This window comes from Mus caroli, unplaced genomic scaffold (assembly GCF_978045245.1).
Source record: "Mus caroli unplaced genomic scaffold, Mus_caroli_1 scaffold_14, whole genome shotgun sequence".
Taxonomy (NCBI): Eukaryota; Metazoa; Chordata; class Mammalia; order Rodentia; family Muridae; genus Mus; species Mus caroli.
In genome coordinates this window covers 87,793,192-87,819,513 of record NW_028227269.1, presented here as the reverse complement: position 1 = coordinate 87,819,513, position 26,322 = coordinate 87,793,192, and the positions used below count along the sequence as shown (strand labels likewise).

At 37.9% G+C, this 26,322-nt stretch overlaps 1 protein-coding gene across 18 annotated transcripts in view; it reads right to left on the bottom strand.

Annotated features, from left to right (window-relative positions):
* Positions 1-26,322, bottom strand: part of Nrxn3 (neurexin 3) — a 1,606,331-nt gene that overhangs the window by 784,970 nt on the left and 795,039 nt on the right. For 9 of the 18 annotated variants that reach the window (XR_015045250.1, XM_085830590.1, XM_029484639.2 and 6 more), the window contains 2 exons: positions 26,113-26,139; positions 11,777-11,896 (listed from right to left, as the gene is read on the bottom strand). Coding sequence is in view for 17 of the 18 variants with exons in the window: in XM_085830590.1 (XP_085686716.1) it covers positions 11,777-11,896; positions 26,113-26,139 (147 nt within the window). In the remaining variant the exon portion in view is untranslated. The remainder of the gene's footprint in view (positions 1-11,776; positions 11,897-26,112; positions 26,140-26,322) is intronic. The other 9 variants (XM_029484662.2, XM_085830589.1, XM_085830583.1 and 6 more) reach the window with 1 other exon arrangement.

Sequence of the window (26,322 nt, the reverse complement as noted above, 5' to 3'; positions counted from 1 at the left end):
ACACACACACACACACAAAACCAAAAAAACAAAAAAACAAAGAAATGATGCCTTGTAGTCAGATATACTCATTTCCTACCCAGAATCCGGGCACTGTTACAAAGGTCTTGGTAGATTTGGATGGATTGTCCTGTGGAGACATAAAATTTTTATAGCCAAGGTGTGCAAGAATCAACGAGCCTTTATGGTCTGTGATTTCAGTCTACAGAACATCTAACTTGTTGAATTGCATCTTATCGGTTTGTTCAACGTAAAACTCAGGAGAAGCTGACACTGTTCAAATAGAAATGTTCCACTGTCTCAGTGGATTTCCAGAGGACTATCAGAATCAATCTCATAAGAGGAAAGAATTCTCAGTGTATGTCACAGAAAGAAAAAAGTCAGAACACTTGGAACCATGAAGCTCTCTCCATATATGTACTCTAAGATCCCTGCCCCTTTAACCACTATCCCAAAAAACATTCCACTTGCATATAAACATATCTGTGTACAACAGCTTAAGGACTGAAAGGTTTTTCTGTGAGAGGGAAGGAGAACAAGGGGAAAATATGAAAACATCTTGACATCTCCAATTTTTGTCTGAAGAACGAAATTACATATTGAGATACTCATTATGACTCTTGCATGCCTAGATGCACTCCTTCTGGCAAGAACATACCCAGTCATGGTGGAAACACTCTTTGTTTCATAAAAAGAACACTGGGACCTTTGCTCAACCCGGACCTCAGAAATACACAAGGCTCAGTCACCCAGTCAACAAATGGTTCTGAGTATCTATTATGTGCTTGACAATGTATATTCTAAGCAAGGTCAAACTGATAAAAGAAATTATATATTTTTTAAGTATTGCTTTTTTAAAAGTGTATTTTTTCCAGGCTTTTGAGAGTTGACCTGTACAACATTATTAGTAAAGAAAAATGTAATTAATACTAAAAGGCACTGCCAAAGCACGATCTCTTTTGTTGTAGGCTTGTAGAAGATACTGTGAATGGACTCATACCTGGTGATCAAACTGAGAGAAATCAATGGATGAAACACAGGAACCACAACATATCCACTTTTGCTGATGTCTCTGAATTCTCTGTTTGAAAACATTTTATAATCTCATTTGGCAAAGTGACATTGACCAGGTGGCAAAGACCCTCAAGATAAACATAGAGAAGAAAACAAACCATAATTTAAATAAAACAAAGAATAAAAGTGACCAGTTGCTGAAGCCAAATCCATCCTTGCACCCACTGAGCTTAATCAAGTATTATTGGAGGACTGGAAGGAAAAAGCTATAGGGACCTCAGAACAGAAACTCAGATGGAGAAACTCTGGATGGAGACAGATTTGCAAGGATTTAACTGGCTTTGTGCAGCTTCTTAGAGCATTTTCTTTAGCTGCAGAGGGTTCTTTGATATCAGAATGCCTATAACTGGAATTGGAGTGTTTTCCAATAGAAAAATCAATTGGGTCTCAGGTCATGCCACACCACCCGCTGGTGCTGATGGGAAGCTTGAAATTATTCTGAGGTTTTGTGGCTTAAAGCACAGCATATTGCAGGTTATATTCCCCTCCCCATCTTCTACTTTGTCCCACCTTACAAAGATGAAGTAAGGCAGAATGGGGAAAAAAGCAAAACAAACAAACCTTAGCCTCTACTTGCAACTAAATGAAACAACAGCTTGGATCTCAAAAATTGATTCAGTAGAACCAGGAAAAAGACAACAGAAAAAATAATGTGCTGTGAGCCTCCTGACATCACACTAAACCTGTTTGCCATAAAGACAAGAGAGGAAGAAACTGAGCTGTAAGGTTGCTCCCAGCTTACTTTCCTAAGGAAATTTCTGTGCAGTAAAGCAGAGATGGGGTCCTAAGATGGAATCCAGCTGCTTCCTATAGATGAGTTGTGGCTAACAGTTAGGAGAGACTCTGAAGGATCACACAGAACTAAAGAAAACACACAGGAAAGATCACAGACTACAAGCTTCAAATTACATCTTCTCAAAAATAGGTGGAAAATGTATGCTGATACCAATTCAAAGGCTGAAAGCTTGGGAGCAGAATGAGACTATCTAACTGGAAGAGTACAAGGGAAATCTCTGAAAAGATGAAACTTCACAGATAACTGGGGTGTTGGTTCCATGGGTGTGCTGATTGGTATTATATATGTATGGTCCATGCATTTTGCTGACACAAATATTACCTCAACCAAAAAAAGAGTTTCCTAACTTTAAAAGAAGGAAAGAATACTAAAGAAAGATGAGAGAATAGAATGAAATTATATTTGGTAGCTCTACTGTACAAGACAAGACAAAGTAGTTTGTATACATATATAATTTTACCATTGAATGTAAAAATAAGTGTAGGAATATGAGTCGTGAAAAGACACATTAAAATTGTACCAGTATGAGACCTGTACCTAACAAGGCAATATAAAATTATCTTCTGTGAACCAACAGGCTTTCAGAAGATCATTGTCAGCACTGTCAACAAGTAGCTTAATCAAAATGCATACAAGTACATCATGCTGGAGATGACAGAAATAAAATTACTGAGGCCACAACTTCCAACAACTCATAATAACCATGGACAAACTTTAAGCCCCTGTACCACGAAGAGTATTTCTCTTTAAGCTCTATATGCAATTGTCATTTGGACTTTGTAAAAAGGAATGCTTTGCCTGACTCTCTACTCATTTTTATGGAAGGCTACATGATATAGAAAGTACAAGCAACCCTGACTCCTGTTGCCTCTGCTATTGCATGTGTATTAGTATCAGTTGTCATTTTACATAGAGAATACTCCACACCCCCTGATACAAGGTAAACTGTATGCAAATGTGATTGTCATGGGCAACAAAATACAATTTAAAACCTTTATCCATAGAACTGTTCCTAAGCATGTCTACTCTTATGTTCTTGACCTAAAAGTTTCTTGGGCTGCTCTGGAATTCTCTGAACTCCTTAAGACCTTAAGGTCTGTGAGAACAATAATAGATAACGGATTCAAGAATGTGACTTTGGGTATTAACTTTGCAACTGTTTACTCAATCATGCTTCTCTTGTATCTGCCTTGCATTCCAGATCTTATCTTGTATCTGCCTTACATTCCAAATCTTATCTTTATGGTTCCTTGTGGTTCCCCTAAGCCTTTCCAACATCTCCATTGTTAGTCACTGCTTGCCTACAGCTATTGAATGTGTAGAATGACAATCATTTGAAAATTCTGGTCTTGTTACCTGAGAAAATCAGTCCTGAGGATGTTCTTATTTAAAACTAATAAAGTAAATATATACATATATATCATATGCATATACACATACACATATATACACACATATGTATACACATATGCATATACAGATACATATCCCTCCCCCAAATAACAATGTAGCACTAATTGTTGCTAATATTAACAAATATAGTTAATTAGTGTAGCCAATGTAAGCCTAAAGCCCTGTGCATTCCAAAGTACCCTCATAAAGAAGTTTCCACGGACAAATCCAGAAGACATTGTTAGGGAAGACCCCATAGTTAGAGTTAAACCGAAGTCGATATCTTTGTCCTTTCCTCTAACAGATTCTTCAGTTTGAGCAAATCATTTGATGCCATGCATCTTGGTCTTTCTTTAAACTAACTGGATCACAGCAGCTCCTATTTTCAATGGCTGTTGTAAGGTTAGAGTGGAAAAAAGTAGAAAACAAACTGAGTGCAATGATTGGCATGGCGAAGTGTTTTAGTACAAGATAACTGAGCAAGAGAAATATCCAAATAAGGGACTCAAACTTGAATACATAAGAAATAGCAATCTTGGTCATAAATTGTACAAAATTATGAAAACAACAAGAGGAATATATGCCTTTAAAGGAGATTTAAGGACACTGTTTAACAGACCCATACAAAGTCTTTACATCCATGGGAAAATGTAGTTGCATCTAACACCGATGTTTTTTCTTTATTTTGGCGGCAGGAATCAGATTCCATGAGATGGCCTGCTGATTTCCATTCACTGGATATGCATATGCTCAGTGAGAAGCACAATAATAACTTAGGAGATATTTTAAAAAGCCATTGTTCTTTCATCATTATTAGTCTCTTAAGTTTGTACTCTTAGGCTTTTGAATGCCTATCAATCTCTAGTTCTTCAAATATTCACTTAACAATTTGTGATTTACACTTTTATCATGTTGTTTCCTGTGTTCTGAAGTTGAACAAATTTGGTGCATATTCATTTTATTTTCACACAGGCATTGTATTTATCTTTATGACAATTATGTCTGTATGAGTTGCATTTTTAAATTTTTAAAGAATAGCTAATAGTTCTAGGAGTGCTATTACATGTGCTGTCTCTCAACTCCACACATGACTCAATTTATTATAGTCTTATAAGGTCTGACCTGTCAACACTTGTTTCTTGGAGCCATTCAGAAATTAATTTTTCCAAGGTAGCATAGGCACAGAGTGTCAAGGTATAAATACTACAGACCTCCCCAAGCCACACCAGTGTCTGTTCCACTATGCTTCATAGTTAAGGTAAGTTGGAGCTGAGGAGATGGCTCAGATGGCAATGTGCTTGCCATGAAAACATGAAGGCCTGAGTTCAGAACACCAATATCCACATAACAATCCAGACATGGTAGTACATCCCTATCATCCTAGCTTCAGGTGAGCAGATACACAAGGATCCATTGAACTTCCCGGGCAGCCACTCTAACCAAAATTGTGAGCTCCAGGTTCAGTAAAGGACCCTGTCTCAAAAACTAAAAGTGGAGAACAGTAGAGTAATACACAGGGTAATCACCCTCTGGATTTCACATGGACACATGTACCTCTGTCATGATGATAGTCATACACATAAAATTCACACAGACATCGTGTAGTAAGATAACATGGAAATCATCTAATCTAAAGAACGTGAGTATAAATAGTTGGGGCTATGGAGAACACTTCTCATCCCACAATAACTTAAAAAATTCTAATTCCAAATGCCTCACCTGGATGTTAAGTCAGAAACTCTTACAAGGTTCAGAATTTCAGAAGACAGTAAAACTACAAGAAAGGGCCCATTCTTCGTGTTAGATAATTTTGTTGGGCATGAAGATGTGTTCACATGGAATTAAGCACCTTTGCCCAATAATTAATGCACATTTTCAGCTTTTATTATGTCTAATAATTACCACATAAAATCAAAACTAATGAGAATGTGATCTTCTATATCAAGCGGTCTTGGATTCAAGAATCCATTCAGTTGCTTCCTACGTCTTCTCTGTGTCACAGTCAAGAAATGATGTCCTATTCTTAAGGACTTGGGGTGTTTAAAGAAATAAAGGCATCTTCATCAGTGACCTAGGGTAGAATATGATAAGGACTTAACTAATGTCAAATATCTTATTAGTATAATAATAAATCTACCACCATGCCTCTAATTATTAGGTCTATTTAAACCAATGTTTCAAAAAGCTAAATGAACAATTAAACTTCACAGTGTCAGAGACATGACTGGCATTCAAGTCAGTTTTACTCTAAAGCAAATTAGCTAATGGCTGTGTACCCTTTATAATAAGTTAAACAGATGAATGGGCATCTTCAAATTTTAGCTTATTACAAATAAATTTTCAAGATCAATGTTCATTAATAATTCAGTGACATTAGTCAAGATTCAGGTACTATACATCTAAGGCAGAATAATAGATTAAAGGGGAAATAGGATTCATCAAGAACTATAATTTGGGTTCTAATAAGAGTGATTAGAAAATGCATGGAAGGAGTTACAGAGACAAAGTTTGGAGCTGTGACGAAAGGATGGACCATCTAAAGACTGCCATCACCGGGGATCCATCCCATAATCAGCTTCCAAACGTTGACACCATTGCATACACTAGCAAGATTTTGCTGAAGGATCCTGATATAGCTGTCTCTTGTGGGACTATGCTGGGGCCTAGCAAACACAGAAGTGGATGCTCACAGTCAGCTATCGGATGGATCACAGGGCCCCCAATGGAGGAGCTTGAGAAAGTACCCAAGGAGCTAAAGGGATCTGCAATCCTATAGGTGGAACAACAATATGAACTAATCAGTACCCACCGGAGCTCGTGTCTCTAGCTGCATATGAATCAGCCATCAGTGGAAAGAGAGGCCCATTGGTCTTGCAAACTTTATATGCCTCAGTACAGGGGAACGCCAGGGCCAAAAGTGGGAGTGGGTGGGCGGGAGAGTGGGTGGGTGAGGGTGTGGGTGACTTTTGGGATAGCATTGGGAATGTAAATGAAATAAATACCCAATTTAAAAAAGAAAGAAAATGCAATAGACCCATTTAAAAATTTAAAGTACATAAGATGCAAAAGTAATCAAATAAATCAAAGAATACAGTTGAAAGTTGTGTGCCCTTAACAATATAATGTTTAGAAAAGCATTTCTGACAATGTGTCCCCTGTAAATGGTGAGTGGCAGCTGATCCCACTTGCTGGATAGAATGTTCTTTTTCCTTTGTGGCTCTCCTCTTCTGCACCATATTTGCCTACTAGACACTTACACATTTTTCAGGTGTATTCTTCAATGGAAATGTCCCTAAGAGCAGCTGCTCATGGCATTTATGGTTAGTAAGATACCTCTACCCAGGGGTCTTTACTTTATGATTCCTGACCATAAAGTGCTCATTTCTTTTCTACTGAAATACTTTGATATGTATCTCCCCCATGAGACTCATGGCTTATTCGTGACCATGTCTGTGAATAGGGAATATGTGTCTAGTTAATAAAAGATGAGGGATACTCTGGACATCAAGTAATTAACTTACAAGTAAACTCAAATAAGGCTTATTGGGGATGGACAGAAGGCAATACAGATGCCTGGAAACACATACCCAAACACATAAATGCACTATACGAGTATGATACTTATGCATATAAAGCCTAGAGACAAAATTAATATACATACATCTACCCATTTGTTTGCATAGGAAATAATGTAGATATTGCTGGTTTTTCCTAAAGCCTAGATGGGAAGTGTTTGGTTTTTTTTTTAACAATTTTAATCAATACACCAACAGACATTAAAAAAATAAATAGACCAACACAATAAATAAAAAGCAAAAGGCCAATCAATGACCAGCAGCACAGCTTAACAGCTACTCCTGCAGAAAACTGTCTAGAAAGGTGCTTCACACTCCACGATCTGCACGATCCACAGCTGCTCACTATTGATTTGTTGAACTCAAAGAACATCTATTATCACATGCCAGTGTGAACCCAGCAATTTCTCCACCAAGAAGCCTGCAATGTACAGTTAAGAGTACAGCACAGGAGAGTTGTCTGCTGAGGGCACCCGAGGCCCCACATTAATTCCCTTCTCATCCCACAAAGCCAATACAAGTGCCTCATTCCTAAAGCCAGGCAACCAATGTGTGCTCAGGGCTTGTATGCCTGGGTTATCCTACATGTGCATCTCCAGAGCCCAAAAGTAATAATGAAATCTGAGAATTGTCTGCAACTCCAAATGTTACAAACATGGTCCATGGTAAGAACACAGTAAAAGGGAGAGGGGAAATGTTTGAAAGAGATGTTTTCATGAAGCTCCTAGACAAGACAGTTTCTATAGCTACATGGAGAAAATGGATTTTGTGCAATGTGGAAGAGAGAAGTGAATGGGCAGCCTCCAATGGGAGTTGTACTGCCATAGACTGTGGTAAAAGTAAAGGATTCTAGATTCTCCTGACAGTATCATGATGAAAGCTTGCTAGAATTTCCCAGGCTCCTGGCTTAAAATTATATATATATGTGTGTGTGTGTGTGTGTGTGTGTGTGTGTGTGTGTGAAAACGGTTCTGTAAGAACCACTGTGTTTAGCAGGAAGAGAAGAGTGACTCATAAGTGCCTATCCGTAGCTGGGAAGCCATTGGCAGTGATGGCTGCTAGGGGAGAGAGGATCTGTTTTCTTTATGGGTCAGTCCCCTGGAATATTAGCAATACTACAAGCACACTCTAATGGATGGGTCCATATCTAACATATAATAAAATACATGGGCAGCACAAACTAAACACACTGAACTATAAGTGAAAAGAGGGTGCAAAGTTGAGAGGGTTTATAGATAAAGTTAGAGGACGAGTTAGAGGAAGAAGTTGGGCATGAATATGATCAAAATCCACCGTATGCATGTATTAAATCCCCAAACTATTATATTAAGAAGACTATGTTACTAAGTTTCATTTCTTTTGTTGTTCCTTAACTGTATCCTCAAGTAGAATTGTTATCAGCTGGGCTTCAAATGGTACTGACGCATGGAGAGAAGTCAGCCTCTTGGGTTTGACATTTTAGAGGAGCTAAAGACTGTCTTCAGAGAAGTGTTACTTAGTAAATGTCTCTGTCTTTCCATAAAATCCTTCATTAACTCTAAATTGCTTCTGATAGTATCAAAACAGTCCCAAAGGCTGACTTCAGAGAAAGAGCTCCTTATGATTTTACCTTTCCATAAAGCAGTGGAAGGTCATATCTTAAGCTGTGTGTAGCTGTTGGTAAATCAATTATACCCGAATTTCTCATCACGTGATTTCTTTTTCTATCCCACACAAGGGAGCCACTCTTACACACAGTAATCAGCTCCTGAAAATGTGTCACACTTTAACAATGCTCAAATCGTTATGAGTTGATATTCACGCCACCACACTCATCAACCCAACATGCAAACACAAAGGATAATGGAATGAAAATGAAAGCCACTGAGGCTTGCTCTATCAAACCAGAAATCAAGGGTTTAAATGTACATCATACTTCTGGAAGCAGTATCAGTGTGGCAGCATCTCAAAATTATACAGCAAAAACAACTTTGATGAATATGCAGAGTTCATTACTGTTAGAACTGACATTACAATAAATGACCCAAAACTCAGACATTTATTCCTTTATATAAAGCTTTAAAAGTCACTTGGATATTATCAGATATATATCTATTTTAGGAAATATGAAACTTAGCTATCTCCCTGTGGATCAAGTTGCTATCCTCAAGCATACAGTAATAAACTGACATGTGTTCCTTTCCATTAATTAAGGATCAATCTGTTTCATCAAGGCTCATGGAAAATAACATATCAGATGCAAACTCACCCCTTTATCAAGTGTTTTTTTTGTCATTGGATTTCATATCCAGCAAATTCATCATAGTGGCATTGCAAGAAATATAATTTATTTTAAGTAGATAAATAGGTGGGTAGATGGATAAATGATAGATAAATAGATATAGAGATGAATACATAGATAAATAGATACATAGAGGATATATAGAAATTAGAAAGATGTATGACTGATAGATAATAGATAGATACATATATAATAGATAGAAAACAGATAGATTATGGAAGATAAATAATAGATAAAAAGCTTGAGATAGATACATAGAAGATGATAGATAGATAGATAGATAGATAGATAGATAGATAGATAGATAGATAGATAGATGATAGATTATAGGTAAGAATAAAAAGATATATAGATGATAGATAATACATAGATAACAGATAGATGATAGATGATATTAATAGGTAGATGATAGATAGATAGATAATAGAAGATAAATAATAGATAAAATAGATAGATACATAGATACATAATAAAGAAAATATTCTACAGAATACCCACTTTCCAAAAATTAAGTAAAGGCCTTACTTTGGGCTTCTTGCAACATGTAGGTTACCCAAGCAATTTATTTAAGGGACTCTATGGTCTTCTATATATAATCTGAATCTAGCTCTTTTTTATATTTTTATCCTTCCCATCTTTTTTATTATAACTCATTTTATCCTTTCTTTCTCTTGTGAACCCTCCCCAACAAAGCCCTAGCTTTGTTTATACAATACATGAGTTTATTGAAGTCTTCTGGTGACACAAACGATAATACTCTCTCTACTTCTCAAATTGACTAAGGTTCATGAATTTATTATCATAAAAGGGGCACAGAATAACAGATAGTAAGTTTCGCTTTAAGAGTGTTTATGCAATGAAATAGCAAATTACAACTCAAAGCGCCAAGTTCAATATAGAAAACAATGGTTTATAAGATAAAGTAGTGAGTTTGGTTCTAGGCACAGAAAACTGGCTCTGATGCTAATCCTAAAGAGAAGATCCTGAAAGTAATTCAGATGGCAAACATTGGATAAAGGGATACACATTGTAATACTTTTAGTCAACCTTGTATTTTGACATATTTGCCTGCCTTTTGTTAAAACTTCATAGTCATATCCAATGAATGCATCTGACTTCTATGTACTTTTCTTGCTCAGTTATAAAAATTCTATGTGCTTAATTTACATACCACCACCCGGTAACAAAAGTCCTTGTACACTCTTCCAAAGAAGGCAAGCCAAATAGAATGTGTGAGTGGTTTGCTTTCTTAAGTCTTCTATGAGCAAAAGATACAAGAATGTTGTTAATAATATAACATCTAAAATACATTTCTCCAAGTACTCACGCTTTGAAACTCATATCACAAAAAGCAATAACATTTTACCAATTCTGGTCCAAATGCTTCATTAGACACTAACAAATTGCCCAAGTTACATTCAAAAATAATTTTCTCTGGGGAAAAACAGAAACAAATCATAGAAACCTAGAAAGAGACTTGGTTAATCTTTACCTGAAAACACTTGACCCATATGACAAATCAACAAATCAATGACAGAAAAATCTATACATACCTTCGGCAGGTTGTGGACACTGATGATCATTAGAGAAACTTACCGTTTTGCCTCTTCTGTGTGTAGTCTCTTTCTGGCCATTTTTCCCTACCTACTGTTGGATGTATGCGTATTGGGAATAAGCTCGTGAGGATAAAGAGGCATTATGCCGCCAGTGAGAGGAGACAAATGGGTCCTAGTGAGTCTTTCACAGACAAATTGGAGGGAAAAGAAAAAGCAGATAGCACAATTCCCCTGGGTACTGGACTCACCCATAACTGTCTGTTTCAGAGTAGAATAGCTTTTCTAAATCATACATATGGACACCAGAGTCTCAGCAACACTGAAGTACCGAGCAAAAGTGATTGATTCCAAGCCCTTCTGCAGGTATCCTAGCACACAATATTTTCCTCCAGAAAATATTTTAAAACACCAAAAAACCCAAATTGAAATGGAAACGGCAAGAAATGCCTATGCACATGGTAAACTCTGATTAAAAAGGAATCAAGTAAAAGTAACTAGACACCTCATTTGGAGCAGATAGGTAGATAGATATATAGATAGATAGCCCTTGTGAGTACTCCTCAATATGACTTCACTTTTCAATCCACTAAGCTTATGTACTTGTTTTATAACCAAATATTTTAATGAGTTTAGATTCTGATATTCACATCTACTATGAAGGCTGTGTTTAGAAAGATCAGATAACCAGAAGGGCCATCTAAGGCAGGTTAGTCAGGTTCTTTTGACAAGTCTCAAGCATTTGATTATCATGAAAAGGGCCATGGTTAGGAAAATGCTACAATAGCAAGGTAGGGGAACAAGGTGACAAGTGATAGATACTCAAGATACTGAAACATCTTCAGTAGAAGCATTGGGTCACATCCATGAAACCAGGCCTTTCTTAGACCTAAATCAATCAATGTACCTGCTGCACCACTAAAAGAACAAAGTAGTAATCATAGGCACTTTCAACATAAACTAAATATACTGTGTGAGTCATACTTAATAATTATACATTTTTATATATGAAGGGCAGTTATGTACACCATTATTTTCTACATTCCCCCTTAAGATTTCTCAGAGCCACTTGAAATTATCCCTAGTACAAAAAGTGTGCACTCACGGTCATTGCACTGGTTTCCAGAATATGATGTCATGGAGCAGTCACAGGTGAAGCCTTCCCACTGCTGCATGCAAACTCCCTGGTTGGCACATGAATCCTCCTGACAGGTTGTACTGGGTCCTGGTAGTGCACAAAAGTGGAGGGTGTGGGGTGAGAAAGAAGAATAAAACAAACATTAAAAAATAATCAACTAAGACATCACCTAAATCTACCACCATCATGCCCCAACACATTCAAAAATACAACCATCAAAAATATCAACTCCATCACATGCAACAGAATTCAGTATATACCAAGTATGACAGAAATACATAGTTGGCCACACACCAGCAATAATTACACAGAAAAGGGAGAGGGCTGAACACATGTTCTCCTTTAGGTAGACTTTGCATTAAAAGTTTCATGTTCTAACATCCAACAAGAAAGACACCTTATTTGGAGCATGGATTTGTACTTGAATAATGCTAAAGTAGAAAAAATTATTCTCATAATTTTAAAGAAATAATGTACAATGTTTTATTCCAAAACTAAAGGCCCCTAAGTCCATTCTGTAATGCTACAATTATAAGTAGAAAGGAGAAGGTGGGAAAATTAGCTCAAGTGTGCTGTGTCCTATAGGTGCTAAACAATTTATGTAAATTGTGTTATTAAGTCCCCCGAGAAGCTCAAATAGGTAATTATGATTAAACTCCATTCCATAGATTTATAGCATTAAACCAATTTACCCAAGGCCCCAAATTTCTCTAGGAACGCTAATGCCTATTTTAGAGAGATAAATATGGAGACTACCTGTTCACCAGAGATTTCCAGAGTGCAGTCTTTAGAACAGTCATCTGAGTATTAGTAGAACTACAAATTCTTGGAGCCCACCCTTAATCTGTTGAACTGGAAACTTTGAAGGAGACAGAAATACATCTGCATAACCTTCAAAAATTCTAATGTAGCCCATACGTTGAAAGCTACCCCACTATGCCACACTGTTATTTAGAGATTTAATATACATGATAAGTTGTGCCCGCCCCTGGGGTGTTTCTAGATCAGAAGATGCAAGAGAATTATTTTGTTATAAGGAGAAACTAGTAAATCCTGGGTAATTTTCTTTCATTATCATTTCTATTTTTATGTGTCTTTACCTAATTCTATCTAAATATAGTGGTACATGTACATAATTTATAAGCCAGTATATCCACTTCCAAGCCATTCTAGGAATCTATTTGTTTTCCAGACGGGAGTAAAAAAGAATATTATACAAGATTTGCAATCTCATCCCTATAGACAGCCATTAATATCATTCTTTTTAGTTAGTCTGAAACCAATGTTTAACCATTCTCTTTTCATTCTTAAGTTATACTTTGGCCTAGGGGTAAATATCAATAATAATATCTGAGCGAACAAAGAAAATAGTGTAAAATTCAGGATTAGTCCAGATTCCCCAAGATTCTCAGCAAAGGAGATGGCTACTATGGCTCAACCAATGTATTAGTTACGAATCAATGCATAAAAGCACTTGACAGAGTGAAGAAAATATATTTATTTATTTAAAAAATATTTATTATTACTGCATCTTTTGCATTTTCCAAGCTAAGCTTCACACAGGCACAGAATACTAAATGTGACCAGGCAGGGTGTTCAAGATAGATAAACTACAAGAGAGAGAGTTCAACTTCTAGGTGGCAAGACATTTTGTATTTATTCATGAAGGGTGGAAGCAGAGCAAGCCATCAATCATGAGACAAAGCTATTAGGATATGACATAAGAAAGTTCAAGCCAATTACTAACACTGAGGGAACAGCGCCACTGCTGGGCTTCTGCAGCTCCTATTTGCTGTGTGGTTCCCCCATGTGGAGATGAAAGGAGGTACATGGTCATGTTCTCAGTGGGTCTTAAACTTGAGCATTGTGTCCTGCAAGTTTCATTAACAATGGCAAATCAGGACAGCTTCTTTCAAAGGATAAAAGTGTCTGAGAAATCCACAGGGCTCCCTAGCCAAACAGCTCTCACCAGACAATGGACTAGTAATTCAACTGTGCTCAAGAATCAGAAACACATGGAAGGCTTCCCCTTGAAAGGCAGAAACTTTGAGAAAACACAGCAATTCTTTGCATGGTTACTGAAGCTGGAGAAAAGTCATTCTCCTCCCCTCTAACGGCCATAGCTTAGCCATTTTTAAAGACCAGTCTGCACATCGCCCCCAGATCAAACATTCTTCAATAACTACATGCAGGATTCTTCTCCTTCTTGGTGGCTACACACTTATTATCTGCAGCATTAATGTCTCTATGTGACAATTTGCATTTTATTATGCATTCTACTATCTTCTGCTTTTTATGTATCTGTTTTAAACTACTTTTTATTAAAAGACTAGTTGGTGCACACTTTTTAGAAGTCATGTATTTTGCTTTGGGGAGGTTCTTTCTGCATTAGGAATACATGCATTCAAACAAACTGCTTTCATATGTGACTAGCTGACATGAACTGCTAGATTCATGAGTTTCCTTTATCTCATACTTTTAAATCCTTAATGATAAAGAGAGACTTTAGTCTGCAAAGAGAACAGACTATGTCTTATCTATTAAAAGGTTGCTCAGGAGTCAGAGAGGGAATTACAGATCATTTCCAAATTCTTCTAAGCTATTCCTTATCCCATAAGGGTAAACACCATGACTGCTGCATTATCACTATCCAGCTGTATGTTCAATGACTTCACATCAGTTCACAACTAAACATGGAGCTCATTTCAAGGTTTTCATCGCAAGTCTCCCGCCTCCTATCCCTGTTACACTACCTACCAGCTGTCCCCAGATCACTGTGTACCAGTATCCTTCCCACCTCTCTAACATGCTGATATTCAGACTGTTATCACTGTCTTATGACATGAGCATCATCCCAAAGCTTGTGAGCCAAGTACATCTCCAGGCCCCAGGTAGTCCTACTGCTTGGGGGCTAGATCAGGAAGCTGAGTTGTAACAGGCTCTCCAGGTGTTTTCTCTTCTCTTCTCTTCTCTTCTCTTCTCTTCTCTTCTCTTCTCTTCTCTTCTCTTCTCTTCTCTTCTCTTCTCTTCTCTTCTCTTCTCTTCTCTTCTCTTCTCTTCTCTCCTCTTCTTTTCTTTCTTTTTTTTTTTTTGGGGGGGGTTCCCTGGGTTTATCTTCTTTGTAAGCTGTATTTTCTTTTCTTTTATTGGATATTTTCTTTATTTATATTTCAAATGTTATCCCTGTTCTTGCTTTCCCCTCCAAAAAAAACACCCCCCATCCCCTATCCTCTCCCCTTTCTCCCTCCCCCTTTTCCTGTTCGCCAACCCACCCACTCCCACTTCCTGGCCCTGGCATTTCCTCACAGGGCCAAGGATCGTTCCTCCCATTGATGTCCCACTAGACCATCCTCTGCTACATATGCAGCTGGAGCCATGGATTCCCCCCCCCCCGCCATGTGTACTCTTTGGTTAGTGGTTTAGTCCCTGGGAGCTCTGGGGGTACTGGTTAGTTCATATTGTTGTTCCTCCTATGGGGCTGCAAACCCTTCAGCTCCTTCGTTCCTTCCTCTAGCTCCTTCACTGGGGACCATATTCTTAGTCCAATGGATGACTCTGAGCATCCACTTCTGTATTTGTCAGGCACTGGCAGAGCCTCTCAGGAGACAGCTATATCAGGCTCCTGTCAGCAAACACTTGTTGGCATCCACAACAGTGTCTGGATTTGGTGATTGTATATGGGATGAATCCTCAGATGGGTCAGTCACTGGATGGTTATTTCTTCAGTCTCTATGCCACACTTTGTCTCTGTAACTCCTTCCATGGGTGTTTTGTTCCCCCTTCTAAGAAGGTTCAAAGTATCCACACTTTGGTCTTCCTTCCTCTTGAGTTTCATGTGGTTTGTGAATTGTATCTTGGGTGTTCCAAGCTTCTGGGCTAATATTCACTTATCGGTGAGTGCATATCATGTGTGTTCTTTTGTGACTGGGTTACCTCACTCAGGATGATATCCTCCAGATCCATCCATTTGCCTAAGAATTTTATAAATGCATTGTTTTAATAGCTGAACAGTACACCATTGCATAAATGTACCACATTTTCTGTATCCATTCCTTTGTTGAAGGACATCTGGGTTCTTTCTAGCTCCTGGCTACTATAAATAAAGCTGCTATGAACATAGTGGAGCATGTGTCCTTATTACATGTTGGAGCATCTTCTGGGTATATGCCCAGGAGTGGTATTGCTGGGTCCTCAGGTAGTACTATGTCCAATTTTCTAAGGAACCAACAAACTCACTTCCCGAGTGGTTGTACCAGCTTCTAACACCTTGTCTCACGTTCCAGGTCTATTATTCCAGACTTGCAGCCCATCTTGATCCTCAACTACTCTTGCCCCTGATGTAGCCAGAGGGTGAGCAACCCCTCATGCAGATTTCCAAAACCCATGCTTATCCTTTGCTCAAGTTTCAGCTCAGAGAGAGCATGTTCAAGCCACCCTTTCCATTGTCAGGTCTTCCTGCCAGTTTTACTTAACAATTACATGACCTATAATTAAATTATTTGTTGAATGCTTTCTGCTAATGGACAGATAATTCTTGCATATGTATGATTCATAATGTGTTACTTTGTTTATATATTTAAAACTTAGAGTAATCAATTAACTCAGGATAACTAATCCATCACCTCATATGATGATAACTTCTTGTGTGATTAGAAATAGATTTAAATCTGCTCCATTACAACTTTTAAAGCATTCAAATGCATTGTAATGTTCTATAATCACTAAACTATGCAATTCATCACTCAGGTTTAGTCCTTTTGTCTAGCTGAAGCCTTGGATCAATCCATTCTCTATATCCAACTCCTCTCCCTGCCTCTGTGTCTGCCATTGCAACTATTTAAATTCTAAGCAAATGAGATTGCATATTTGTCTTTCTATGATTACTAATTTTACTTGGCACTATCACTTTCATTACTATTGTCATGAATACATCCTCCCCTTTCTTTTTCTGTGTGCATGTGTGTATGCATAGAGGTACGTTCATGTCTGGGGATAAAAGTGCACATGTGTGCATGAGGTTTAAGATCAGTCTCAGATACTTTTCTGTGGGTGTCATGCACTTTATCACTGGCCTAGAACTCAACAGTCAGTATAATCTGGCTGACCAGAGAGCCTCAAGAATCTGCCTGTTTCCCCTTTCGTAGTAACCTTATGGCACATACTCACCACCACACCCTGATGTTTTGTCTGTTTGTTGTTGCTGTAATATTTTTGTTGTTCTGTAGTATTTTTATTAATTCCTTGACATTTTCATACAATGTATTTCAATCCTACTCACTGCCTACCCTTTTATTCCAGATACCTACCCAACTTTTTAAAGAAGGGCTCTAGGGCTTGAACTCGGGTCCTTGTGTTTGCATAGCAATCACTTTATCAATGGAGTTATGTCCCTAACCCAGTACTTCACTTTTTAAAGGTTGAATATGTTCATCTGAGTCATTTTTCTTTATCCGGTTACCTGATGACCACACCTAGTTCATTTCTAATTCTTAGCTATTATAGACAATGTTTCAGTGAACATCAGAATAAAGACATCTCTTTGACATATTGATTTTAATTCCTTTGGATATGTGCCCAGAAGTAGTATCGATAGATCATATGCTTATTCTATTTTTAGTTTTCTGAAGAACTTCCATACTGTTTTCTGTTATTACTGTATTAATTTACATTCCCACCAACAACATATAATGATTCTCTCTTCTCCACTTTCCTGCCAATTTATCATTTTTTTTCCATCACAGTCATTTTAACAGATATGAGTTACTAACTTGTTATGAGGAAACTAACATCTGTTTCCTCAATGATTTGAGGTGAAAAGGTTTTTACATTCATGATACATAGTGGTATTTAAATATTTTGTCCATATTTTCAATGGATCAATTTTTTGTCAGCAACTTGATTGATTGTGTTCCTTATACACTTGAGATATTTACCTATCAACAAATATTTGATTTGCAAATGTTTCTTCATAATCCACAAGTTGTGTCCATATTCTATTGTTCTCTTGCTATGTGAATGTTTTGTAGTTTAGTGTAATCCAATTTCTTTATAAATATGTATATTTACACACATATATATTTGTTCTCCATATTTTCAGTATTATGCAGGAAACCTCACCAAAACAAATGTTATAGAGCATTTTTTATGTTTTCTTCTAGTGATTCTATAGTAGTAATTGGTTGTTTAGTCCGTCAAAGGCTGATGTCCTATTTGGTTCATTTACACCTTGTATTTCTAATGTAACATTTGGACTAGAACAATATTTCTCAGCCTGCCCAATGTTGCAACCCTTTCATATAGTTCCCCATATTGTAGTGATGCCCCCAACCATAAAGTTATTTTTGTTGCTGCTTCATAATATAATTTTGGTATATTATATTTACCAAATTTTTTATGAATTATAGTGCAAATATTTTTGGAGATAGATATTTGTTAAAGGGTTGCAACCCATGGGTTTGGGACCTATAGATGGAGTGGAGACTCCTGAGTATGTAGTGAATGAATGAAGGATTATGAGGAGGGAAGGAAGCCCAGTGAGTGGGATGGAAGAAAGAAAGGAGGAAAGGAAAGATGGAACAAAAATCCATCAGAAAGAAGAGGGGCAAGAAAGAAAGAGAGGAGCTGGGAGAGAAAGAGGGAAAAGGAAGAATGGAAGCTACAGAGGTAAAGGGGAAGACATATTTCATTAGTGTTTAAAGCCAATTTTTCCTGAAAAATAATTTTCTCTAGAATATATTAATTGTAGTCCATATAAACAAATTTGGGCTTGGAGCCCGTTTTTGGTTTGTTTGTTTGTTTGATTGATTGATTGATTGATTGAGTGAGGGTTTTGTTTTGTTTTAAGTAGTATTTGGTAGACCATGATTTTTCTTCTAATTTAAAAATGAGGTACATTCTGCTGGGCACCTTTAATCTCTGCACTTGGGAGGTAGAAGCAGGTGGATCTCTGGGTTCAAGGCTAGCTAGGTCTACAAAGTGAGTTCAAGGATACCCAGGGCTACACAGAGAAATCCTGTCTCAACAAACAAACAAAAACAAACAAAAAAATGTAGATACATTCAGGTTCACCATATATTGAAATAGGAATCTCTTGTGTCACTATACCCAGGTACAGTGAGAAATAATTATGTCAAATGGAAAATTGAGTTAAATATAGAACAACATTTCTAAATGATAGTAGCTCTAGTAACTTATTAGCAAAGTATATTTTATGGCCATGTATTCAATGAACATATATGTTCTATTAAATATTTGCTCCATATGAATAATAACTCTTAGAAAAAATGAAATTAAAGAAGTGTGCCATGTGGGTCATGATGGTGGGTTGGGAACTTTTTCAACAATGTTTCCCATCATTTGATAGAAGCTAACCTTGACTAAACATGACAATGGCTATGAATAGCATGACATGGTATTAGTGGGCTGTCTAATTTCTAGCTTTATTTTTCACTGCCCTAGGAAACAATAACGTTGTTTGTTTCTTCCATTCTGTTGTTGTTAGATGATAATCTGACAGCTGCCACTAATGGATCCATCTCGATTGGGAATCTTTTTTTCTCTCCAAGAACTGCCCCATGATCTCATTGGAAACCAATCCTCTCCAAAAATACCTCCGAGGCACGTGCCTCCTGATGTTGTCACTTCCTCTTCATGTTCTAGAAAATGAAGTTAACAGAGAATATTTTATATTTACAGACCCTTGAGATGAGAAAGCTCATTACCCTGGTAACAAAATGGACTGTTCTCTTCCGGTGCCTAAGCAGAATGTCACCAAATATATTTCTCAATGTCCCAACTTACTGTTGGTGAATGCTGCTGAACCCGCATCAGCTTCTACCCTGAAGGTAGAACTGGGGCTATGTCAGTGCTCAATATGGCAACACAGTCTCTCTTACCAATGTTCAGTTGCTCATGGCTTCTCAGTTAGCAGCTGATAAAACCGTACAATCAGCATGATGAGCAGGAACACATTAGTGGCAATTTCAGTGACACTTCAGTGGTTTTTAGCTACTTCATCCCCTTTGTGATACACTGAGAATACTATACTGCAACATAGGTCTAAAAAGGATATGCTGATGAAGATTTTTGCTCCAACAGCCTCTGATCTATGGTCTGTGTTGGATCTTAGCAACATCTAAGATATAAATGGATTTGTTTCATGTATTGACTTTAGTGGTATATAATGATCCTAGGATGGCCCATTGGAAGCTACCTCGTGTTTTGTCTTGTCAATTGCCTTGCTGAACTGCTAAGAACCTCTGTTATGGAACAGGCCACAGAACACCTAAGTCATCAAAGATTCATGAACCAAATCCCATGCTTAAATGGGAGGACAAGTAATATCCCATGGCAATGAGGAGGCAGGAGTTCACACTGCCCCAAGTAGAGGAGGGATGACAAGACTAGTCAGCTGTTATCATAATCCTTCTTGCTTCAATGGCCCTATTCTTGGGGTGTCTGAACCATAGATACCCAATGATGACATCACTCCCTTTCTTAAGAACAAAGACCTTAAAGTTAGTGACTTTAAAAATGCAAACTGAGGCCTCATTATACATCACAAAAATCAACACATGAAGCAAATCCATTTGTCTTAGATCTTGCTGGTTATATGCAGACCACACGGATCAGAGGCTGCTGGGGAGAAAAGCTTCATCAGGACATCCAAAGTTTCAACCTCCTCTGGTACCCATGCTGCAGATTTTATTTTTCCCCCATCAGCACTGATTTAGTGTTGTGTTGGGGTAATATAGGGTAGGTAAAAGTGTGTGTGTGTCTGAGAGAGAGAGAGAGAGAGAGAGAGAGAGAGAGAGAGAGAGAGAGAGAGAGAGAGAGGAAGAGAGAGAGAGGAAGGAGAGGGAAAGGGAGACGAAGAAGAAGAAGAAGAAGAAGACGAAGAAGAAGAAGAAGAAGAAGACGAAGAAGAAGAAGAAGAAGAAGAAGAAGAAGAAGAAGAAGAAGAAGAGGAAGAGGAAGAGGAAGAGGAAGAGGAAGAGGAAGAGGAAGAGGAAGAGGAAGAGGAAGAGGAGGAGGAGGAGGAGGAAGAGGAGGAAGAGGAGGAAGAGGAGGAAGAGGAGGAAGAGGATGAGGAAGAGGAAGAGGAAGAGGAAGAGGAAGAGGAAGAGGAAGAGGAGGAGGAGGAAGAGGAGGAAGAGGAGGAAGAGGAGGAAGAGGAGGAAGAGGATGAGGAAGAGGAGGAAGAGGATGAGGAAGGAAGGAAGGAGGAATGGTAGAATGGTGTGCTGGCTAGTTTTATGTCAACCTGGTGTAATCTACAGTCATCAGAAAGGAGGGAATATCTATTGAAAAAATCTCTATAAAATCTTGCTTTAGGAATACAGGATAAGCACTTTCTTAACTAGTGATTGATGTGGGAGGGTCCATGCTCTTATGGGTAGTGCCACCCCTGGGCTGGTGGTCCTAGGTACTATAAAAAACAAACAAACAAACAAACAAACAAACAAACAAACAAACAAACAGCTCCAGGAAGCCACTTAGCGGCACTCCTCCACGGCCTCTATACCTGCTCCTGTATCTGAGTCCTGCCCTGTTTGAGTTCCTGCCCTGACTGCCTTTGCTGATGGAGTAGGATATTGAAGTGTAACTAAAATAAACCCTTTCCTCCCCAGTTTGCTTTTGGTCATGGTGTCTCATCACAGCAATGGGAAGCATAACTGGGATAATGGGCATTGAGTAAATAGTATTAGAAATAATTAAAATAATATTTTATAAAAACTCTCTCCAGCTTAAAGTCATTCAGATACTTTCTAGTATCTCTGTAATCTGCATACCTACAGTACACTCAAACACAAATTAAAACCTATGGTATAGTAGAAAATAATGTAGCTTTAAAACCAGTTCTAGCATTTACTATCAAGATAAATGTGGCCTATCTAAACTTACTTTCTGCATATTTATGATATAAATGATTCTACTTCATGTGGTGAGGCTTAAGTGAAATAACTTATGTAAAGTTTATAAATAGGATTAACGGTATAGGCCATAGAATGGCATGATAGAATTTACATGTCTGTAGCATTCTCCTGAACTTGGCAACTTTCAATACATGACATTGTCAGTTTTCTTGAAGGGAAAAATTGGGCTTTTTCTTCCTGTTTTAGTTAGGTGGAAAGTTGGTGAGATACTCAGAAACACAACATATTATATAAATAATAGGTCATATTGACATAATTTCTCATCCTCGAAGGACAAAACCAAAACTGCTATGGGATGTTCAGCTTAATTCCTATCCCTCTTATTATTTCCCATAAGGCAAACTATTTTTGAAGAAATGATTTCTTTTAAGTCAGGTGACATATTTCATTACATAAAATATAACAGAGAATGTGAAACAGCCCTTAGCTTTGAGGAAAATAAGGTAAAGAACATTGCTTGTAGCAAAATTGGAAAATTAAAATGTCCATCACAAATGAAAGGTAAATGTCAATGCCTTCTAAGAATGCCTTAATAGAGGGTCAATGAGATGGCTTAGTGGGAGTAAAGGCACTAATGGGCAACGTTGATGACACTTGGTTTCTTCCCCAGGACCCACAGAAGGGAAGGTGAAAACTTGCTGTCAAGCATCATCTTCTGAACTATACTACACATATCCACGCACATACCACTTATCTACGTAAGTCAATAAATCATTGCAGTATAATGTAAAAAATGAGATTTAAAATTGAAAATGCCTTAAAAGAACTTCAGATTTTTTTAAGGCATTCAAACCCCAAGATATTAACCTTCTACAAATAGCAAACATATAATCCCTGTCACCCTGAGCTAATTAACCATCACTTTCTTGCTTACTATCTGGGAACAAGAAAAGCTAAGGTTTCTAGTAAAGAAGTCATTGAATTCTAAAAATAAGACCTGTTAAGGAAAGCCACGATGAACATAAAGAAGTGATTCTGACGAAGTGTCTGGCTGGATGAAGCATGTTCTCTACTTCCCACGGTTTTGTTGTTTGTTTGTTTGTTTGCTTGCTTGTTTGTTTTTTCTTTGTTTTGCTCCTTTCTTATATAGATAAGGTTTTAGAGAGATTTTTATTCTCTGGTGAGATCTACCTTGAAAACCTAAAGAATGATCAATATGTTTCCATAGGATGACCATGCTATGAATGGATGACTAAGACAAAACCTCTCAAACTGATGGCACCTCTATTCCACTGAGTAGGACCCATAGCCTCCCCAACGAGCTCATATAGATCTTGGTGTGGATAAAGGAGGCTCATAGATTCTTTGCAATCTTTTATCATAATGTGTCTCTATTATCAAGCACAAGAAGGAAAAAGAGCTTGTTTTCAACCTGGATACCCTGAGCATCTTCTGGGAGGGAACTTTTTTCCCCTTTCTTTAGACAGTAGAGTAGCAGAGCCTAGGAACCTGTCCCTTCTCAGTGGAATAGGCACCATCTCTTCTCCTCTTCATCTCTGTCTTTAGTTCCTATCTTTCTTATCAGTTTCTACTCTGAAAGAATGGGCCAGGAAATCTTTACATGATACAAATCAGACTCAAATACCAGTTCCCCCCTTATAGCAGCTTCAGGATAAATCCAACTCCTTACAAGGAACCTCAGCTACTCTCTCCCCACTCCCTGATCCAGAATCATCTGCCACATCTCCACATGTGTATTATTTCAGTTTAATTGGACAATCTTTAGTTCCTTGTACCAGCCAAGCTTTTAAATGAGTTTCCTCTATAAATTCACCTGAGAAATACCTGCTACTTAGCCTCAGTTAAACTTCTGCCTGAGAAGTTATCCTAAAACACTCACCTTGACTACCTTTAACCATTCATGCTAGTCAATTTTCCTTCCTCCTCACATGGTACCGTATATAACTCCAGGATAGCTGTTTTCATTCTGCAATGTAATTATTGGCTGCCTTCCTGGCTTCTCTGATATGTAGACAGCATGATCTACACTCCTAGATAAATGTGTGATATACAGGAATAGCTGAAACTCCCCCTGCTAAACCAAGCAGCATGGTCATTAAGGAAGTTGTTTTTTTTTTTTAATTAAGTAAATAAAACACAATCCAATAACACAACCAGGAGGGCTTAAACTATTGATTATTAACCCAGACTACAAATGTCACTCCTCATAGCTCATTCTAATATACATTTTAGAGTCATTTTGCCTCTGCATTGTAAACTGCTTGGTTCCTTTATTGTGTTTTTACTGCCCTTGGTACTTAATGCTACAAACTATCTCTGTCCACAGTTTACTGCTGAATATGTCAGCTTATGAGAAATATCTATCCACTATTGTCAAGAAAACGAAAACTGAAAAATGACTGTATCCTAGAGTTAAGTTACTTACTAGGCTCTTGTAAAAGGGGACTGTTAAGATATTTTGATGTCTTCTCTTCCCCAATATGTATACACTTGATAGATAATTTATGATAAATAAAGAGACCAACCACTCCTTTGTATGACTGCCAAACACCATGTTTCTATCTTGCTATCTTTGTGTTTTGAATGTGAAATGTTCCCTGATCCCCAAGGTTGAACACTTGGCTCCAAAGTGGTGGCAGTTTTGGGGAAGTGGAAGAATATTCGGGACCATCACAGGAGGAAATGGGTTATTGGAAGCACCAGGTTTATGGTCTGGTAGCTTGGGCCAACGCCCCATCAATTCTCTGCTTCCTAACTAGGGGTGCAGTGAGACCAGCCCCCTCACACTGCCAGCACACCTTCCCTGCCAGAATGAACTACAGTTTTTAAACCATGCACCAAATGAAACCCCTTTTCTGTAAGCAGCCTTTGTCAGATACTTTTTCACAGCAAGGAGAGAAGTTAATTAAGGCAGATGAGTAACTTTAAGATGATTTTGCCACATACAGAGTCCCTAATGAGGGCCTCTGAGCCAGTGTCTAGAAATTCAAAATCTACATAGTTAATATTTTGAAGAACAGTAAAATTGAGGATAATATATAGTTTTCTCATTTAACCTATTAAATCTGGTCCAAAGGAGCTTCAGTCGTTGATTCCTCTTCCTCCTTCTGCTTTTCCTCCACTTCCAGAAAAATATGTCCCTTTTTCGACAATTGAGCCTAATGCCTAAAACATTACCCAAAAGGGCTACCTGCTTTAAAATGGAACGCTGTTACAAAGCATGCTTGAAGTTCAAGGTATGTTCTTTTCACAAATTGTAATATATACCAGGACATATTTCAATTTGCTAAGAAGAGATGAAGAGAAAAGAACTGCACCCAATCTAATGGCACTATTAGTTGATGTATGTGTGCTGTCCCTGTCTCCCCTGTCCCCTACCCCCAAAGGTAGACACTAGGATATCTACCCACGTGGTGCATATAAAGGAAGTCACAGCAAAGGAAATGATCCTAGAGATGAAATATAACTTTCAAAAGATACCTTTGCCTTCATTACTTCTCACAATTTGGTCTAATTGCAGAATCTGTAGTGGCTATCTGAGGCTTTATGCCCTGGTTGCTATAAGACATTTAAAATGCTCTGTTCCTCCCTTGCTATTCTGAGTCAAAGCACCCTGACCCAACAGGAATGAAGGGCCATTATTGACTTTGCAAGGCATCTCTTTGAATGACAGCAGCAGTGGCTTCTCCCGCAGATATTCACTGACATCTCCCAGGCAGACGTCCTTTGTAAGATATTCAGGATAAAGCCAACAGACCCTCTGTTTCCCCAAGAGTACTTTTTTCTGCTTAGATCACACAACAGAAAATTAAAGTACTCAACCAAAATCCCCAATAGGAAATATAAATCTCTGCGATGTGTTAATGGCATTAATATCTCCCACGTGCCTAAAATATTTCTTTAAAATGAGTTGAGAGAAAATGATATGGTCGTTCCTAAGGTCCAAGCACTTAAATGTCCTGCTCTAGAAAATGACCTTCCTGACCTAGAGAGTAATAAATTAAGAAATCAAGTGGCCGTTTCTTCCTCTTCAAAGTTCTTCCTTCTATCCATGCTGAATAACTTGAAAGGAGCCAGACCCTCCATAGTAAATACAGGGAGAAGCATTAATTATTTCCAGAATAGATCCTATTGCAAAACAGTGATAACATGGGATGCTTCAAATCTCTTTGGTCCCACCAAGAATGGGGTCATGTTCTTATTCCCATGACATATCCTTTGTACAATAATATTTCATGTGTACTTTTTGGTTTTCTGTCACCCTTTTGGAAGAACACTGGCTTCAGCCCCCTCCCCAACAATGGCTGCTGTCTAAGAAGTGTGACAGCTAGAAACCCTCTAATGTAACAATACCAAGGGTCACACAGGGCATCTTTCAGTCCAAAGTGGTACAAGAGCCTTCTCTACCTTGCAGGTCAGCTTTGGTCAACGCAACTTTGTTAGCAAAAGAACAGAAAAAGCGAAAACAATAACCAAAGGTTAGTTAGAGTAGAGTCAACTGGTTAACATTACAGAAACAAAAAATGCAGTCTGCATAGCCAACATCACTCAGACAGACACTTGAAATGCTCTACAAAGTCACCAGAGACAGCACAGACACAAGGATGCACAGACCAG